Here is a 20,695-nt window from a genome sequence, read left to right as displayed (position 1 = left end):
TACTATTGTCCCCCAGTGCTTCAAGATACCTTGGCTCGTATGTCAGGAATCCTAGAGGGGATGGCCCAGGTAGGAGCTTTGCCTGTCACTTCTGATGGCTCACAGACCCGTGTTGGAGGTCAAACTTCAGATCCGATAGTTGCTCCAGATTCTCAGACTCCCAGGACTCAGCCAGCTGCCGTTGTAGCTCCTCGTTTGGATAGTATAGAGTTTCCAGATATGACATCACATTTGGTGAACAGGCCTTCTATGACTATTGATGAGCAAAAGATGTTTGGGAGGTTCAGACTAATGAATCCTCCTACTTATACTGGTGACTTAGCTGAGGATGCATATGAATTCATAGTTAGTTGTCATGAGAGGTTGCATAATCTTGGATTAGTCGAGTCTCATGGAGTTGACTACACAGTGTTTCAGATGACTGGCTCTGCTAAGCAGTGGTGGAGGGATTATATTAGTAGTAGGCCAGCTGGATCCCATCCACTATCCTGGACTGAGTTTACTCAGGTATTTCTATCCAAATTTGTTCCACGCAGTGAGAGGGAGCGCAAGAGGGGTTTGCAGCAAAATGGTATGTCAGTTGCAGAGTATGAGGGTAAATTTCATGCCTTGGCTAGGCATGCTTCGATGATACTTCCCACAGAGGCTGAGAGAGTGAGGAGGTTTGTTAAGGGGTTGATCATTCCGATCCGTCTAGGAGTTTCTCAGGTTGCTATTTCTGGTGTTCCATTCCAGAAAGTGGTAGATGCTGCTAAGGAGTTGGAGATGATTCGACGTGAGGGATTTGAGCAGCTAGAAGGAAAGAGGACTCGTTATTCAGGTGATTATGGTGGTGCTCCGCCTAGGAGTCGGGGTTACTTGGGCAGAGGTTATCACCCTCAGTCCAGCAGACCCATTCATGCTGCTATACCAGCGTCTGAGGCTGGTTACGCTGGGCATAACTCTTCGAGCTCGATACATACTTCACAGGGTTCATCTTCTAGACCTGTAGTTCGTGGAGGGCATTCTGGTCATTCCGGTTCCTCTCACCAGCCGGCGTATCGTAGGGGTTGCTTTGAGTGTGGTGATATGGGACACTTTGTGAGAGACTGCCCTAGGACCAGACGTGGTGGCTTACATCAGGGTTCTCAGGTTTCGACTTCCAGGGCTGCACAACCTCCAGCTAGGGGTGGTGCACAGAATGGTAGAGGCGGTTCTCATTTAGGTAGAGGTGGTTCTCCTTCTGGCCGAGGTGGTGGTCGTGGAGGTTCACAATCTGATGGAGGTCGTTCTCACTGTTATGCTTTTCCAGGTAGGCCAGAGGCTGAAGCCTCAGATGCAGTTATCACAGGTATTATCCCGGTTTGTCATCGACCAGCTACTGTATTATTTGATCCAGGCTCTACTTATTCTTATGTGTCTACATATTTTGCTCCTAGTCTGGATATATTGTGTGAGTCTCTTGATTTGCCGATACGTGTTTCTACTCTTGTCGGGGATTCTGTAGTTGTAGATCAAGTGTATCGTTTATGTACTGTTACTTTGATGGGGTATGACACTCATGCAGATTTAAAGGTCTTAGATATGATAGATTTTGATGTGATTCTTGGTATGGATTGGTTATCTTCTTACCACGCAATTTTAAATTGTCATGCCAAGACCATCACTTTAGCTATGCCTGGAATTCCTATAGTAGAATGGAGAGGTACTCTTAGTCATCCTTCTAAGGGTGTGATATCATTCCTTAAGGCTCGTCAGTTGGTACAGAGAGGATATTTGGCGTACTTGGCCCACATTCGAGATACTAGTATTGAGACTCTTATGCTTGAGTCTATTCCAGTAGTGAGTGAATTTTCAGAAGTATTTCCGACCGATTTGCCAGGTCTTCCACCAGATCGAGATATTGATTTTTGTATTGATGTGGAGCCAGGCACTCGGCCTATTTCCATTCCTCCTTATCTTATGACACCAGTTGAATTGAAAGAGTTGAAGGAGTAGCTGCAGGATTTGTTGAGCAAAGGTTTTATTAGACCAAGTGTATCTCCTTGGGGTGCTCCAGTGTTATTTGTGAAGAAGAAGGATGGATCTATGCGTATGTGTATTGACTATCGGCAGTTGAATAAGGTAACCATCAGAAATAAGTATCCGATACCTCGTATTGATGATTTATTTGATCAGTTGCAGGGTGCTTCAGTTTTCTCCAAAATTGACTTGAGATCTGGCTATCATCAGCTGAAGTTTAGGGCGGAGGATATCCCTAAGACGGTTTTTCGAACACGTTATGGTCATTACGAATTTTTGGTGATGTCTTTCGGACTGACTAATGCCCCAGCCGCTTTTATGGACTTAATGAATGGAGTGTTCAGACCGTATTTAGATTCCTTTGTTATTGTCTTCATAGATGATATATTGATATACTCACGCACTAAGGAGAAGCATGAGCATCATTTGAGGATTGTTCTTGGGATTCTAAAGGAGAAGAAGCTTTATGCAAAGTTTTCAAAGTGTGAGTTTGGCTTAGTTCGGTAGAACTCTTGGGACATGTAGTGTCCAAGGAGGGTATCATGGTGGATCCTAAGAAGATTGAGGCGGTTAGAGATTGGGTCAGACCTACTTCAGTTACTGAGATTCGGAGTTTCTTGGGCCTTGCAGGTTATTATCGACGGTTTGTTGAGGGTTTCTCATCCATTGCATCTCCATTAACTAGATTGACACAGAAGGAGGTGACTTTTCAGTGGTCTGACGAATGTGAGGTTAGTTTCCAAAAGCTCAAGACTTTATTGACTACTGCTCCGATTTTGACCCTACCCGTGGAGGGAGAGGGTTTTGTCGTATATTGTGATGCTTCTCGGGTTGGTCTTGGTTGTGTGTTGATGCAGAAGGGAAGGGTGATAGCTTATGCTTCGAGGCAGTTAAAGGTTCATGAGAAGAACTACCCTATTCATGATTTAGAATTGGCGGCTGTGGTGTTTGCATTAAAGATTTGGAGGCATTATCTTTATGGTGTGCATTGTGAGGTGTTCACGGATCATCGTAGTCTCCAGTATATATTCAATCAAATGGATCTAAATTTGAGGCAGAGGAGATGGTTGGAGTTGCTCAAAGACTATGATATGACTATTCTTTATCACCCAGGCAAAGCAAATGTTGTAGTAGATGCCTTGAGTCGGAAGGCGGTAAGTATGGGTAGCCTAGACATGTTACCGGTTGGCGAGCGTCCCCTAGCTAGGGATGTCCAATCCCTGGCCAATAGCTTTGTGAGACTTGATATTTCAGAATCTGGTAAGGTGTTGGCTTATATGGAGGCTAGGTCATCCTTGTTGGAGCGAATTCGAGCTCAACAGTTTGATGATGGTGATTTATGTAAGATTAGGGACAAAGTTTTAAAAGGAGAAGCCAGGGCTGCAATTCTTGATAGTGAGGGAGTTTTGAGGATTAAAGGTCGTATATGTGTTCCTCGTACAGGTGATTTGACCAGATTGATCATGGAGGAGGCTCATAATTCGAGGTACTCTATTCATTCGGGGGCTACTAAGATGTATCGTGACTTGAAGCAACACTATTGGTGGTGTCGTATGAAGAGGGACATAGTAGATTTTGTATCCCAGTATCTGAATTGTCAGCAAGTGAAGTATGAACACCAAAAGCCTGGAGGTGTGACACAGAGGATGCCTATACATGAGTAGAAGTGGGAGCGTATTGCTATGGACTTTGTGGTAGGATTGCCGTGTACTTTGTGTAAGTTTGATGCTATATGGGTCATTGTGGATCAACTGACTAAGTCTGCACACTTTGTACCAGTTCAGACAACCTATAATTCAGAGAAGTTAGCCAAAATCTATATTCGAGAGATAGTTCGTTTGCATGGGGTTCCTATTTTTATTATTTCAGATTGTGGCACTCAATTTACATCTCATTTCTGGCGGTCTATGCAGAAGGAGTTGGGCACTCGGGTGGATCTTAGTACAGCCTTTCACCTTCAGACTGATGGTCAATCTGAGCGGACTATTCAGGTTCTCGAGGATATGTTGCGGGCATGTCTGATTGACTTTGGTGGTCAGTGGGACCAGTTCTTGCCTCTAGCGGAGTTTGCTTACAATAATAGTTATCACTCGAGCATTGGGATGACACCATTTGAGGCTCTGTATGGTTCTTGGACAAGGTCAAGTTGATCCAAGATAGACTTCTCATGGCTCAGAGCAGGCAAAAGAGTTACGCAGATAGGAAGGTTCGTGATTTGGAGTTTATGGTTGGAGAGAGGGTTCTACTTAAGGTTTCACCCATGAAGGGTGTGATGAGATTTGGAAAGAAGGGCAAGTTGAGTCCAAGGTACATTGGTCCTTTCGAGGTTGTGGAGCGTATTGGTGAGGTGGCATATCAGTTGGCTTTGCCACCTGGGTTGTCAGATGTCCATCCTGTATTTCATATTTCAATGCTTAAGAAGTATCACCAGGGTGGTGATCACGTGATTCAATGGGATTCAGTGTTACTTGATCAGAATTTGACTTTTGAGGAAGAGCCAATCACCATTATGGATAGGCAAATTCGGAAGCTAAGGTCCAAAGAGATTGCTTCAGTAAAGGTTTAGTGGAAGCATCGTCCAGTGGAGGAGGCTACATGGGAGACAGAGGCAGACATGAGGAGTAAATATCCTCATCTTTTTTAGCGTCCAGGTTAGCTCTTTTCTTTTTCCGTTCGAGGACGAACATTTGTTTAAGTGGCAGGTGATGTAACGACCCGCTAGGTCGTTTTGAGAACTAGGACTAGTTTGACTCCTTTTGAAAATTTAAAGGGGGTATTCTTAAACTATTAGATAACTATGAGTACCCAATTGATGAAACTTTTATTAAATAAATAATTAGATAATAGGTTAGTGGAGTTTCACGGTTAATAATTTCTTATTTAGAAGAAAAGGAAAACGAAAAGTGGGGAGGCGAAACCTTACCACAGGCGACCAGCGAGAGGGAGAAAAATCATAGTCATTGTTCACTTCTTTATTAGGTGATTTGATAATATAAATTGCTTGTGAACTAATAGTATAATATTATTTTACACTATAGTATACATATAAGTTAATGTTCATAAATAAAATAATTAATATATACAGGAATCAATAGATGAAGAAAAAGTGGATTCATTCAATATTCCTTTATACAATCCATCTCCATCAGAAGTGATGTATATAGTTGAAAAGGAGAGATCTTTCACTATTGATATCTTGAAAACTTTAGAAATTCAAAGGAATTCTTGTGATAACGAGAAATACGATATGGCAAAAAGCTTTAGATCTGTGGCTGAACCTTTACTTGTTAGCCATTTTTGGTCATGATAAATTGAATATGGATCAAATTTTCCACAAGTATAACCAAGTAATTGCCAATGATCGCAAGGCGATAGAAAAAATTATGTTCGTAAATGTCATTGTTTCGTTGACCAAAATAAATTAGCTAGGGCATGCAATTCGTGCATCGTCACGAACCCTGGCCCTAGTAATATATATCCCGACCCTTGTGATATTGTAATAATAATCTTATATCTCATAGAGAATTATAATAATGTAATATTTATTTTATATTCCTTAGAAGTAATTATTTTCAACGAGTAGAATTTCTATATATAAAAAGGAGATTGTAGGGTTGCATATCGGTCGGTTCGGTTCGATTTTGAAATTTATTGGTTTGACTTATCAGTTATCAGTCTGTAGACATGCTAAATCGTTAAGAACCATTAACATATTGACTTATTGATTTGGTTAAGATTTGACACAAAAAAATAAATGATTGAAAATCAATTAGAAACATAGTGACAAACCAGATAAACCATAAACATGAGTTGATAGATTGTATCTTGATTAAAAAAAATAACACTAACACCTTGTAAAATAACTAAAAGCTTGAAACTGCCAGAAATAAAAAATATGAAACTAAATCCTAAGTCAAGAACTTTATATACCGAATGATATAAATAAAATTTATTAATTTAGTATCGGGCTATTGGTTAACCTATTAATAAAAACTTTATATCGTTAAAAATCGATAACTCGATAATAAAAAAAATTAAAACTGTTAATTAAGCCAATAACCTACGACCGATGAACCATAACTTTTTATCCATTCAAATTATCAATTTTGGTGTGATTTATACATATCTAAATAAAATTTTAATTTCATATTAGTGTGATTTCAAATCATAATTTTGTATCACTGTAACGACCCGCTAGGTCGTTTTGAGAACTAGGACTAGTTTGACTCCTTTTGAAAATTTAAAGGGGTATTTTTTAACTATTAGATAACTATGAGTACCCAATTGATGAAACTTTTATTAAATAAATAATTAGATAATAGGTTAGTGGAGTTTCACGGTTAATAATTTCTTATTTAGAAGAAAAGGAAAACGAAAAGTGGGGAGGCGAAACCTTACCACAGGCGACCAGCGAGAGGGAGAAAAATCATAGCCATTGTTCAGGTAAAGATATGAGATATTCGTTCTTTTCAATTCTATATATAGTAATATATTGTCGGAGTGGTTGGCATTATGTTATTATTTTATGCTATATTGATAATGGGTGATAAGAAATAATGGGTAAGTTGGTGATGATTACTAAATTATATTACATTGTTAGCAATTGGGTTAGTATTCAAATATATATATATATATATATATATATATATATATATATATATATATATATATATATATATATAAATCGATCGAAGTCGAATAGTTGAATGGATGCAGGTTAATGTTTTCTGTGATTTTATCAAAAGAATTTATTATATATATTGTTAGTTTCAGAATGGTAGGAATAAGATTGAGCCAATCATTGTCAATGATTGCCAATGATTGGAATTTGATAAATATTCTAGAAAATTGGCACTTGTTTACAAATGAGTTTCTGCAAAAAAAAAACGTGAAAAGGGGGGGAGGGGCGTTCCACTTCTGCCAATGGGTGGGAAGTTGGTTCGTGTTTTATTCGTATATTAAAATGCTAGTTTTTAATATATATTGGGATTGATAATTAATTATTAGGTGTTATTTTATATGATCTAACATTGAATTTTAGTCCATTTGAAGAGGTTAGAGTTATTTCTTGGCTTGAAATTTAGCAAGTATGAAAAATTTGGCATGCCAATATATATCAAGATTTGGAGTTTGTTGAAAAAAAATGAGTGAATGTTAGCGTCTATGATAGACATATAATAAATTGAATGTCTACAAAAAATTGCTTACTTACGAATATTGCAAAATTGGTAGATTGGGAACGTTCCGAAACCGTGCGAAAAGGAAAGGAAAAATCTTAAAAGATTCGTGGCACAAGCTCGGTACTAAGGTATGTTAAGACTTGTTAGACTTGTTGAAGGACGTTTTCCTAATTAAAGATTAAAAATAAAAATAGACAAAGGGGTAAGGGGAAAATATGGTGGTCTCGTATCAATGGTGTAACGGGCATTGGTACGAGTACCGGTGTTATAAAACGGAAAATTTCTATTATAGAATGTGGATTGAAATTTGAGAATGCCAAAGCATATGGGCATTAGCTGATATATTATTGACTTGAATTCCTTGTGTGATTGTGTTTTATTTACTTCACCCGTATAGTTGAGATAATTGAGGTGGTTATGTATTATATTCATATTGATTGATTGAGATGCATCATCATCCCCTCTATTGAAACAATATTGTGCACATGCATAGAGATGAGACTGAGTATAAGTTGGGCACGTGGAGATCGTCCGTGCTGGGGATGGTGAGATGTTAAGATTGTAATTTAGGCACGTGGAGACCGTCGTGCGCAAATTGTTTGATATTATGATAGTGCGTTGAGATCGTCCGCACAAACACGTGGAGATCGTCCGTGTCGGTATATGGACCTCACGAGTCCCGTGGGTCATGAACTCTCGATGTATTTCCGAGGAGTATCATGTATATACAGTTGAATGTGTACTGGGTATTCTGAGACATATCATTACATGGCATCATATTGCATTGCATTTCATCCCATCATTCATTCTTGATGACTATATGTTTCTTTTGGTGTTTGGAAAATATTAAATGTTGATTTCCTTTATTGATGAAACTTAAATAGTAAGTGTAATATATATATATATATACTTGTACAATCTAAGAATTTATTTTCTTATATAACTCCCGTCACTACTTCTTCGTTGTCGGTCAATGAGACATACTGGGTACACGTGGTTTCGTACTCATACTACGCTTGTTGCACTCTTTGTGGTGCAGATTTGATTTCGAGTAGAAGCACATCTCGTGGAGCAATTTGAGTCCGAGCTTGGAGTTGTGGTGAGCTGCTTGGCTGTTTCATGGCCCACATCTCCCTCTATCTTTTATTTATTCTGTTATTAGTATTAAAACAGGATATCCCTTATATTAGATTTGTCATTTAGTTTCAGACTTGCATCGAATTTTAGAAGCTCTTGTATTTAAGACACCAATTCTTGGGGTGATATATTTTATCTTCCGCATTTCGTACTTATAAGGAACTCAATGTTGGAGATTCTTGCTAAGTGTTAGTCTTTTTTTACTCATTTATTGGTTTAGTTGGGTTAATATGTTGGGTTGGCTTACCTATTGGTTGGGAACATAGGTGCTATCACGACTTGCAAAATTTGGGTCGTGACAATCACGTTTCCAAACGAGATGAGACATAAAATGAATATAATTTCATTTACAAAATTGTGCAAACATGAATTTAGTAGGACACAAAATGATTACCAAATCTCAACTATCAAGTGGCAAATCCAAGAAGAGAAAAAGGAAAAAAATAAAATGAATGTGATCACTTGATTGGTTGAGGTGACAAGATGTTGATCCTATTTGGTGTGTGTGTTTGTCCTTTAGGGCACATTTTGGTTTGTAGTTTGTACCCCCACACTGTTGCAGCTGTATTCTTCAAGTGGATTGAAAATCACACGTACAGAAGGTGGCGTACGTTTTTTGGGTTTGAATTGTTGTGTGTCACCGTAAAATTTAATAAATAACAATATCAATTAGTTGGGGGTAAATTATCGATATATATTGTGGTGCAGTTTTGAAGCTACTTTATCATTAATTAAAAATTTAAACTTTGAATCTTAAATATGAAGAAAATTTGATTGGAGTATATACCATTCTAAATGAGTGTTGCGCCCTAAGATTTAGATTTACTTTTTGCACTAATGCAAGAACACTGATTGTCAATAGGATATATATAGAGAAAAAATCATTTGATTATATCATTTCTAATTTTTTTTAAAAATCTAAATTTGGTGTACTCTTTGTTACTCTTCTACAAAAATTTAATCTATAAAATATCAATATAAAAGCTTTGACCCGACCCAAAATCTACAACCCCAACGACCAAAAGGCTAATAAAAAATGAGAAAATTGTATATAATGAAAAATTAATAAATCAAATTAATTTCTACAACCATCCTTTGATTTAATTTTGTCTCGTAGCAAACTGTTTGTCAGTCACTTCTCTCCCTCAAACTCTCGCTCGCCACTCTCCTCTCTCGCTCGCTTCCTCTCACTTTTATAAATCACAAGTGTATAAAATCGATTTCTATTTGTATAAAGCGAGAGGAAATTGTATAAATACATATATTTTTGTTCCCCTCTCCCAGATCTCGCTTGCCACCCTCGCCTCTCTCGCTTATATAAACCGAAACGAAATGTATAAATTGTGAATCTGATTGTATAAAGCGAGAGAAAATTATATATACACATGCAAATACATATATTTTTGTCCTATACATTTATAATTATACAATAAAAATACTCCCTTGCCCAGTTTCTTTAGCCTTTCTCTCTATCTCGTTTATACAAATTGTATATAATTTCTCTTTTTCTCGTTTTTACAATTCGATTCAATTGTATATTCATCTTTCTCATTTTATACAAATTTAAATTATATATAATCGTTCTATACACTTATAATTATACAATTCATTTTTTACAATTCTCTACCCAAATCTCTTTCTTTTTCTCGTTTTATACAATTCGCTTCAATTGTATATGTATAGCGAGTTATACATTTATATGTTTGCTATGGAGTGCAATTATGTAAACTTTATTATAGCATACAAATATAAATTTTATCTTGCTATATGTGAAAGTTGCCCATAAAAAATTGTGCTACTTTTACATATTGACTATAAAGTAATTGGTTTACAATTAATAGAGTCATGTTTTATTAAACATAAAAAGTAGTAAAAAATCTTAGGAAGTATAAATTCAATATAGCTTGCCAAAAGTCATAAAAGGTATACACTGCATATATAAATATAGCTTACTTATACATGAGTTATGTGATGACAATACATTACGATACAATCAAAAAACTAATATAGCCTAATTATACATTGATTATTAAATCTTGATCAACTTAAAATTACCTCTAAAAAGTCCCAACATTTTAAATATAAAATCTTCTCAATGTTTCAAATCTTTTTTGATATATAATTCACTTGAAACGATTCTCATATTTGATATGTTAATTTATTTATTTATTTATTTTTAAAAAAAACAGAGAGGAAGCAAACGAAGTAGAAGAAAAGGATGAAGAAAATGAATAAGAAGAAGGAAAAGAAGCGAATAATGGCAAAATCGAAAAGAAGAGTATAAGGCCAATTTTAATATTTTAAAAATCGAACCAGTTGTTAATTATGCTAATTTTAAGTGATATATTCCTTCTCTAAAAACTAATATCTCACTTTTTCATCATACTACTTTTTTGTATTTTATATATTATTATACAATATTCTAAATAAAAACTAGAATAAATAGAAATACGAATAAAATACATATTGAAATGAATACGAAATATAAATTTTTTGAAGAAACAAATAAATACACATGAAAAAAATATATGAATACAAATGTGTTTCTTAAATAACTATATATTCATTTGGCATACCTATTGGAATGAACACAAACTAATAAAAAAAAAAGATAAAGATTATGGAGGAAAAAAAACAAATTTTGAGTTTTATAATGTAACTGATGCGAAAATTAAGTGATCTTTACCTTTTTTTGAAAAATTCTCTCCATTGATTTTCTCCCTTTTGTTATTATATAATTTTATTCTTTAAATAAAAATAAATTATAAAAACATAAATAAGATATATAACAAATTAAAATTTTGGCATTTTTACTAAATATTGAAAGTGTTGCTAATTACCCTTTTTAAATATTAAAATATTGACATTTGAAAAAAAAAAATCTTTAAATCAAAGGGTGGTTAGGTGGGGTGAGAGAAATTTTCTTTTTTAATCTTTTTGTGATTATTAAATAAAGGTTTGAAGATATTTTTCATTTTTTAAAAAATAGAGAAGTTAAATTTTATTGGTAAACTAGGTCCATGTGCTACGTATCCTAATTTTATTTGTGATTAAAAAAATGCGCATGAATTACACTGCTGGACATTTTTCTAAAAAGTTTTCGTTTTATGTTTAATCAATACATATTCCTTAAATAAAAGGGGGAGATATAAGGGGGAGCTTAAGAGAAAAGTTGAAAATGGAAAGCTACATATATAATTGATGTAAACATAAAGGTTAGGGTAAACAAATATTTTGTCAAAAATTGGCTTAAGAAAGAAATGCTTAAATCATATCCTATGAATCAAAACTTTGTTTCACTTAAATCAAAATATTAGCTCTACAAAGTGGACCAATATCTAGCACGTCTACTATATATGCATGTTTACAATGCCTCAATTGAAGAAAAAGAAAGAAAATAAAATTAGCAAGCTCATTGGTATTACAGAATCCATCATAAGAAAAATAATGTAATAGCCAACAGCCTTTGGTCGAAAATAAAATAACAAAAGCGAATAAGAAATATTTAGGCTAAGGCATATATATCACTTCTCTAACAGAGATTCAAGTCTATGCGGTGACATAATCTACACCAATCCAGTAGTATATCTCTTGACTTATCTCCTTCAAAATATATACAACAACCCATAAACGTGAGGTTGCACCAATTCCGCACGCCGTTTAGGTTCCAAAATTAGAATGTCCTCTCCTTCCTGATATCCAAATATGTACAACTCAACCAATTCAGATTTAATTAAGAACACATTAATTCATTCTAATATATAAATATTTTCTTTTAAATAATAAAATATATTTGAAGACTTAAAATATTTTATTAATCTCAATTAACATTTTTTATCATCTCCTATTAAACACAAAGGAACGTGCACCACTATTTATAGGTGAAGAAGTCTTTCACGTCATCAATATTGGTTAGATATTAAAATGAGTAGTATCTAGCTAGATATAGTAACATGATAGATAAATGTGATAGATATTACATAAAGTTAAAGTGTGGTACCAAACATATTTAATAGCCCCCCACCAAACAATCTAATTGAAAATATATTAAGCCAAAAGTGGATACACACACATAAAATAAAAGATGGAGGTCACTAAAGTTCTTCACATGAATGGAGGAATGGGAGATGCTAGCTATGCCAAAAATTCTCTGCTTCAGGTACTATATATCACACACGCCACAAGAAAACTTATTTTTCAGCAAATTTTCATACTAATTTTCGGCGACAATGTTCTTATAGTAGTGACAGTTTTAGTTAAGATTTTGACCTACCACAATTGTTATGAACTCCAATGAGTTACGTAAATAACAATGTCCTTTTTTTGAATTGCTACAGCAAAAGGTGATCCTCATGACGAAATCAATAACAGATGAAGCCATATCTTCTCTCTACAACAACCTTTCCTCAAGAGAAACGATATGCATTGCGGATTTAGGTTGTTCTTCTGGACCAAACACTTTTTTGTCAGTCTCTCAATTCATTCAAACTATTGATAAAGAAAGAAAAAAGAAGGGACGTCATAAGGCGCCGGAATTTCATGTTTTCTTGAATGATCTTCCTAGCAATGATTTCAATACCATTTTTCGATTGCTACCAACATTCCATCAAAGTTTGAGGAAGCAAAATATGGGAGAAGATGGATCATTATTTGATCCTTCAAATTGCTTTGTGACAGGAGTTGCTGGTTCATTTTATACTAGACTTTTTCCTTCCAATAGCCTACACTTTGTCCACTCCTCTTATAGTCTTCATTGGCTTTCTCAAGTATGTATCAATCTCTAATGCTAATATAATAATAGGAAGAAAGTCTTAAATATGTGTTATTTGTTAAAAATTAATCTCACTTAAGTCATTTTCATTTGAAAAAAATATTCATTTATGTCATTATTTAATTGAGTTTTTTTTACTTATTAAAAAAAATAATTACGTGCTATTGGCCACTAATGAAATTGAGTTTGCAAAATCAGAATAGTTTTCCGTTAACAAATAATGACACATATAATATGAATTTTTTTTCAAATGAAAATGACTTAGATGAGCCAAACTTATAACTTTTAACTGAAATACCATAAATAAGTCATTATTTATTGATTTAAATGATACATATGTTTCGATCTTTTAAATATCAGTTATTAATTGTATAGGTTCCCGATGGAATAAAGAATAATAAGGGAAATATCTATCTAACAAGTACAAGCCCAGCAAGTGTTCATAAAGCATATTATGAGCAATTTGAGAGAGATTTTGTAACATTTTTAAAGTATCGCTCAGAAGAATTGATGAAAAATGGGCGTATGGTATTGACCATGTTGGGTAGAAAAAATGAAGATCGCTTCAGCCAAGGGTGTTCCTATGAGTGGGAACTTTTGGCTACGACGCTCAAGCTTCTGATTGCACAAGTAAGTGTGTGTCTTTTTTTATTAAAAAAAAATTAAGAAAAAAGATACTTTAATAATATTAATGGGCACCATTGATCCAGGGTAAGTGGTTGAGAATTTTGAGATTTCAGGTTTAAAATTTAATAGTAATAAAAAAAAATATTGGGTGATTCTTTCTATTTGTTCTAACTTTGGTGGACGGGGTTATATCATATTTGTTGATGGTAGGAGTTGACAGGTATCACATATAGTTAATCGAGGTGCACGAGTAGGAGGTGACATGTATTTCATAAAATTAATCGAGATCAATGAAATTAGTCCGGACACCACAATCATCTTTATGAAGCTAGTTACTTGGTATATGTTTGGCAAGCATCCCATAGAGTTAATAGAGGTGCACGAGTAGTAGGTGACATTTATCCCCTGAAATTGATTGAAGTTTGGTTCGAACACCATAGTTATCTTGGTTGACCAAGTTACTTGATACTCTCTTTGTTCACTTTTATTTGTCATGTAGCGTTTTTTGAAAGTCAGTTTGACTAATTTTCAATGTTAAATTAGATTAAGCTAATTCGAGATTTTAGACAAAAGATTTAGATATTCAAAAACTATAAATTATAATTTTTTGCATATCAATATGATGAAAAAAAATATCTTAAAATGTTAGTCAAAGTTCTTATAGTTTGACTCTAAAAATAAAAATTATGACAAAAAATAGTGGACGGATGGAGTATTTGTTGTTGGTGAGAGGTGGTAGGTATCCCTTAGAGTGTCGAGGTGCACAGGTAGGGGGTGATTGTATCCCATTAAATTACTTAAGGTGCGCGAAATTTAACTTGAACACCACAATTATCTTGGTGGACCAAATTATTTGGTATTTATGAGAGGTGGTATATGTATTTTATAGAATTAGTCGAAGTGCATAAAAGTTAACCTAGACATCATAGTCATAAAAAATAAATTATCATTAAAATTATATTATCTCTAAGCACTAATAACTTCCAATTTTTAAAATCCTTTTTTATGAGTTAAGATATTTTTTGTCCTAGTATAATAGCTTGTCAATAACAAATTTCTTTATTAGGTGATTTTCTTTATTAGGTGATTTGATAATATAAATTCTTTCTGAACTAATAGTATAAAGTTATTTTACACTATAGTACACATATAAGTTAATGTTCATAAATAACATAATTAATATATACAGGAATCAATAGATGCAGAAAAAGTGGATTCATTCAATGTTCCTGCATACAATCCATCTCCATCAGAAGTGATGCATATTGTTGAAAAGGAGAGATCTTTCACCATTGATATCTTGAAAACTTCAGAAATTCAAAGGAATTCTTGTGATGATGAGAAATACGATATGGCAAAAAGCTTTAGATCTGTGGCTGAACCTTTACTTGTTAGCCATTTTGGTCATGATGAATTGAATATGGATCAAGTTTTCCATAAGTATAACCAAGTAATTGCCAACGATCGCAAGGCGATGGAAAAAATTATGTTCGTAAATGTCACTATTTCGTTGACCAAAATAAATTAGCTAGGGCATGCAATTCGTGCATCGTCACGAACCCTGGCCCTATATCCCGACCCTTGTGATATTGTAATAATAATCTTATATCTCATAGAGATATTATGATAATGTAATATTTCTATTCCTTAAAAGTAATTATTTTCAACGGGTAGAGTTTCTATATATCTTCAAAGAAAGGAGATTGTAGGGTTGTATATCGGTCCGTTCGGTTTGATTCGATTTTGAAATTTATTGGTTTGATTTATCAGTTATTCGTCTGTAGACATGCTAAATCGTTAAGAACCATTAAGATATTGACTTATTGATTCGGTTAAGATTTGACACAAAAAAATAAATGATTGAAAATCAATTAGAAACATAGTGACGAATCAGATAAACCATAAACATGAGTTGATAGATTGTATCTTGATTAAAAAAAATAACACTAACACCTTGTAAAATAACTAAAAGCTTGAAACTGCCAGAAACAAAAAATATGAAACTAAATCCTAAGTCAAGAATTTTATATATCGAATGATACAAATATAATTAATTAATTTAGTATCGGGCTATTAGTTAACTTATTAATAGAAACTTTAAACCGTTAAAAATCGATAACTCAATAATAAATAAAATTAAAACTGTTAATTAAGCCAATAACCTACTACGATGAACCATAACTTTTTATCCATTCGAATTATCAATTTTGGTTTCATTTTTACATATCTAAATAAAATTTAATCTCATATTAGTGTGATTTCAAATCATAATTTTGTATCACGTGCCCAAATTGAATATAATTTCATTTACGAAATCGTGCAAACCTGAATTTAGTAGGACACAAAATGATACCAAATCCCAACTATCAAGTGGCAAATCCAAGAAGAGAAAAAGGAAAAAAATAAAATGAATGTGATCACTTGACTGGTTGAGGTGACAAGATGTTGGTCCTATTAGGTGTGTGTGTTTGTCCTTTAGGGCACATTTTGGTTTGTAGTTTGTACCCCACACTGTTGCAGCTGTATTCTTCAGGTGGATTGAAAATCACACGTACAAAAGGTGGTGTAATTTTGTGGGTTTGATCTGTTGGTGTCACCATAGAGTTAAATAAATAACAATATCAAATTGTTGGGAGTAAATTACCAACATATAGTGTGGTGCAGTTTTAAAATTATTTTATCATTAATTGAAAAATTAAAGTTGAGTCTTAAATATAAAGAAAATTTAATCGAAGTATATATCATTATTCTAAATGAGTCTTTGCGCCCTAAGATTTAGACTTACTTTTTGCACTAATACAAGCACCAACACTGATTGTCAATAGGATATATATAGAGAAAATCATTTGATTATATCATTTCTAATTTTTTAAAAAAATCTAAATTTGGTGTAACTCTTTGTTTCCTCTTGATCAAAAATTTAATCTATAAAATATCAATTTAAAAGCTTTGACCCGACCCAAAATCCACAACCCCAAGGACCAAAAGGCTAATAAAAAATGAGAAAATTATATATAATGGCAAACTAATAAATTAAATTAATTGCTATAATCACCTTTTGATTTAATTGTGTCCCGTAGCAAACTGTTTGTCAGTCACCTCTCTCCCTCAAACTCTCGCTCGCCACTCTCCTCTCTCGCTCCATTTCTCGCTCGCTTCCTCTCTCTTTCATACAAACAAAGTGTATAAAATCTGTTTCTATTTGTATAAAACGAGAATTGTATAAATATATAGATTTTTGTTCCCCTCTCTCCCCTCTCCCAGATTTCGCTCGCTATCCTCGCCTCTCTCGCTTATACAAACAGAAATGAAATGTATAAATTGCGAATCTGTTTGTATAAAGCGAGAGAAAATTATATATACACATGCAAATACATATATTTTTGTCCTAAACACTTATAATTATACAATAAAAATACTCCATTGCCTAGTTTCATTTGCCTTTCTCTCTATCTCGTTTTATATAAATTCAAATTGTATATAATTTCTCTTTTTCTCATTTTATACAATTCGATTCAATTGTATATTCCTCTTTCTCATTTTATACAAATTTAAATTGTATATAAGCGTTCTATACACTTATAATTATACAATTCGTTTTTTACAATTCTCTGCCCAAATCTCTTTCTCTTTCTCGTTTTATACACTTTGTTTTATAAAATTCGCTTCAACTGTATATGTATAGCGAATTATACATTTATTTGTTTGCTATGAAGTGCAATTATGCAAACTTTGCTATAGCATACAAATATGAATTTTATCTTGCTATATGTGAAAGTTGCCTATAAAAAATTGTGTTACTTTTAAATACATACAATAAAGTAATTGGTTTACAATAGATAAAGTCATGTTTTATTAACCATAAAAAGTAGTAAAAAATCTTAGGAAGTATAAATTCAATATAGCTTGTCAAAAGTCATAGAAGATATACACTGCATATATAAATATAGCTTACTTATACATGAGTTATACGATGACAATACATTACGACATAATCAAAAAACTAATATAGCCTAATTATACATTGATTATTGAATCTTGATCAACTCAAAATTACCTCTAAAAAGTCCCAACATTTTAGTTATAAAATCTTCTCAGTATTTCAAATCTTTTGATATATAATCCACTTGAAACGATTCACATATTTGATATGTTAATTTATTTATTTTTAAAAAAAAAAAAAAAGAGAGGAAGCAAACGAAGTAGAAGAAAAGGATAAAGAAAATGAATAAGAAGAAGGAAAAGAAGCGAATAATGGCAAAATCGAAAAGAAGAGTATTAGGCCAATTTTAATATTTTGAAAATCGAACCAATTATTATTTGGTAAAGTCAAATGGACGAATGATCACTTCACATAATTTGCCCTAAATAAATCGCCAAATATATCAAAAAATAATACCAATAAAAATTATTATCGACATTAAAGAATGACTAAAAGCGACAAAAGAGAAATTTGATCGTACTGGCTTGCTTGTTCAACTCGTTTGTGTAACTCGTGTCTGTATTTTTTTTTATTATCTTTCCAAATAATATTGTGGCTATATATGGTTATTCTTAAGCAAAAGTATATAAAAATGATAGAAAAACGATAGTCATTTCTTATTTTTTTAATCTTATGAAAACAATGAACACTGTTACTTTTTAAAATGTAAAATTACAGTTGAGGAATACAAAATAAAAATAATTTTAGTTCATCAAAAACCATGTGTAATCTAGTGAAAGAATAGTTTATTGTCTATTATCATAATAAATATCTAACTTCGATTTGAAGTTGCAACTTATTAAAAATTGACGGACTCAATGGATCTTTTTGTTTACGTGGTTATCTAGAAGAATTATCTAGCATTGCTTTAAACCAAACATGATAAATAGTAGTGAAAAGAAAAAAATATGACCACAAAATTATCTATCTACCTTTATCGTATTTTAAGTGTGATCGAAGTTTTTAAATTAATGTTTTGTTTATTGAACTTTTGTAAAAAAGAGTAAAAATAAGTTATACATTCGAATTGTATGATTTTCACATTAGTATACTCAAAGTTTAGTAATTCTTGCGTTAGAAATAATAATTTAAGTGTGTATCGTGATTACTTGTCACGCAAATTTTTTTGATCTAAAAATATCTTGCTAACAATGAATTTAAAAGTACGTTAAAAAGGAAAAAAAAAACCCTCTTCAACCACTTCACCATTAACATCAATGGGGTTAATTTGATGTCACTCAACTTCCATTTTACTGCATTATTGAATTACTAAATATATGTTATGATATAAAAAAAGTCACTCAATATACTTAAGTATTCTCTCCGTCTTATTTTATATGTCACCTTTTGAATTTTAAGAGTCAAACAAGTCTATCTTTGACCATAAATTTTTTATAGATCTTTTAAATATTTTGAATTATCAATTATTGTGACACATAGTACTTTTTACATAGTTTACAAATATATAAATTTCATTCCAAAAAAATTGAAAATTCCATATGTAAATCTCCGATCAAATTTAAATTGTTTGACTCTCAAAACATAAAATACGACTTATAATATGAAATGGAGGTAGTAGTACTACAAGGACCAGTTGGGAGGAAATCAAGAGAGACCATGTGGACCATTTGAAGTATTCTGTGAGATAAGAGCAGAGGAAGAACGATAGGATCAAATGAAATCTCTGTGGAGTTTTTTGGGAAAAATAAGTATTATGTGAGATAATTCTGTCTAGGCAGCGATTTTTTTTAATTATTTTTTTTAAATGAAAAATATATATTTTTTTTAAAAAAATCACATTTAACAAAATCGCTGATCGCCGTTGTAGCAGCGATTTTGTTTTTTCCGGCGGAGGAAATCGCTGTTGTTTCAGCGATTTTGCGGTTTTAGTTAATATAAAATTTTAGATACTGTTTTAAAATTTGTATTAATATTTTATACCCTTTAGGCTTCGAAATCTCTGTGGAGTTTTTGGCAAAAATAAGTCTAAGTATGAAGTGGTAATTAACTTATTTGCTTAGTATCATTTTGATAGACATGCTCAAAGAATGAAGGTGAAGTACAATAATTTTGTTGCACAAAGTCATCCATTTAAAATTATTACAATTATAGGGGAATCGGTTGCTAAGGCACACTACAAAAAATTAGGAGAGAGTGGTGAAGATGAGGTGAGGGAGAGTGTGTTCATTTTCGACAATTAATTTAGATCCATACTAGTACAATCCACTATAGAAATCAAGCATCTTGTGAGGAGACTATCAAAAAAATGAAAATTGACTTATGCATGGTGCCATTGACCTTAAAAGAGTACTCACGACAAAGTCTTGAGGAAAGTCCTCTAGAGATGCCTGGAGGCTAGTGGTGTGTCAGCTTACATAAGAGCGATAAATGTCATATAAGATGGAATCAAAATTTGGGTTAAAATAATGCAAGGAGACTCAGAGCACTTCCCAACTAAGATAGGGTTACAAGGATTATCTCTTAGCCCATTCTTGTCATGGTGTATATTATTTGCAAATTATATAGTGTTAACTGATAAGACATGTAACAAAATTAATACTTGGTTGGAGGTGGGGGAGACAAGCTCTAGAGCCTAAGGATTTAGGTTGAGCATAACCTAAATAGAGTATCTAAAATGCGAATTCACTGTTACAATTCATAAAACATACATGAAAGTGAGACTTGACATGCGATCTATCCCCAAGAAAAGATAATTTCAAGTATCGAGGATATGTAATTTAGGAAAGTAGGAACATTAACTGTAATATCATACATCGTATTGGTGTGAGCGAAAATGAAGTAGAGTTTTCTCTTTAATGTCTTCTGTGATAAAAAAAAAAGGTACAACAAAAACTTATGGTAGGTTCTATGAAATGGTAGTTGGATCGACGTTATTGTATGGAGCAGAGTGCTCATAAGTCAAGAATTTTCTTGTGAATGATGCATGTTATAGAAATGAGGATGCAGAGATAGATATGTTGATATACTAGGAGAGAT

The 20,695-nt window shown here is 33.0% G+C and overlaps 2 protein-coding genes across 6 annotated transcripts; both read left to right on the top strand.

Moving 5' to 3' along the window:
• The first annotated feature begins 39 nt into the window (after positions 1 to 39).
• Positions 40 to 8,504, top strand: LOC138348307 (uncharacterized). Of its 4 annotated transcripts, none has more exons than XM_069297204.1 (3): positions 40 to 1,330; positions 7,234 to 7,309; positions 8,221 to 8,504. In XM_069297204.1, the coding sequence occupies exons 1-2, from the start codon at positions 40 to 42 to the stop codon at positions 7,278 to 7,280; spliced, it is 1,338 nt and encodes a 445-aa protein (XP_069153305.1). In that variant the 3' UTR covers positions 7,281 to 7,309; positions 8,221 to 8,504. The 4 variants fall into 4 exon arrangements, with proteins under 4 accessions (XP_069153305.1, XP_069153304.1, XP_069153308.1 ...); XM_069297203.1 differs by having other exon boundaries at positions 40 to 4,652; XM_069297207.1 differs by lacking the exon at positions 7,234 to 7,309 and having other exon boundaries at positions 40 to 1,291.
• Positions 8,505 to 12,230: 3,726 nt separating this feature from the next.
• On the top strand, positions 12,231 to 15,383 carry LOC101258646 (S-adenosyl-L-methionine:benzoic acid/salicylic acid carboxyl methyltransferase 2-like). 2 transcript variants are annotated; one of them, XM_026030752.2, is made up of 5 exons: positions 12,231 to 12,477; positions 12,656 to 12,755; positions 12,996 to 13,084; positions 13,465 to 13,719; positions 14,906 to 15,383. In XM_026030752.2, exons 1-5 carry the CDS (start codon positions 12,403 to 12,405, stop codon positions 15,242 to 15,244), a joined length of 858 nt encoding a protein of 285 aa, XP_025886537.1. In that variant the 5' UTR covers positions 12,231 to 12,402; the 3' UTR covers positions 15,245 to 15,383. The 2 variants fall into 2 exon arrangements, with proteins under 2 accessions (XP_025886537.1, XP_004237389.1); XM_004237341.5 differs by having other exon boundaries at positions 12,240 to 12,477; positions 12,656 to 13,084.
• Positions 15,384 to 20,695: the final 5,312 nt, after the last annotated feature.

Source organism: Solanum lycopersicum, chromosome 4 (genome assembly GCF_036512215.1).
Source record: "Solanum lycopersicum chromosome 4, SLM_r2.1".
NCBI classification, from domain to species: domain Eukaryota; kingdom Viridiplantae; phylum Streptophyta; class Magnoliopsida; order Solanales; family Solanaceae; genus Solanum; species Solanum lycopersicum.
The sequence above is the reverse complement of the archived record's forward strand: the minus strand, read 5'-3'. Positions and strand labels throughout refer to the sequence as shown.

What these genes read in the sequence shown, in the direction of transcription:
- LOC138348307 (XM_069297203.1), top strand. Translation starts at nt 40, where the DNA reads ATGTCAGGAATCCTAGAGGGGATGGCCCAGGTAGGAGCTTTGCCTGTC.
- LOC101258646 (XM_004237341.5), top strand. Translation starts at nt 12,403, where the DNA reads ATGGAGGTCACTAAAGTTCTTCACATGAATGGAGGAATGGGAGATGCT. An exon ending in CCAAAAATTCTCTGCTTCAG is followed by an intron (nt 12,478 to 12,655) that starts GTACTATATATC and finishes GAATTGCTACAG; the next exon opens with CAAAAGGTGATCCTCATGAC. An exon ending in TCAAGCTTCTGATTGCACAA is followed by an intron (nt 13,720 to 14,905) that starts GTAAGTGTGTGT and finishes TAATATATACAG; the next exon opens with GAATCAATAGATGCAGAAAA.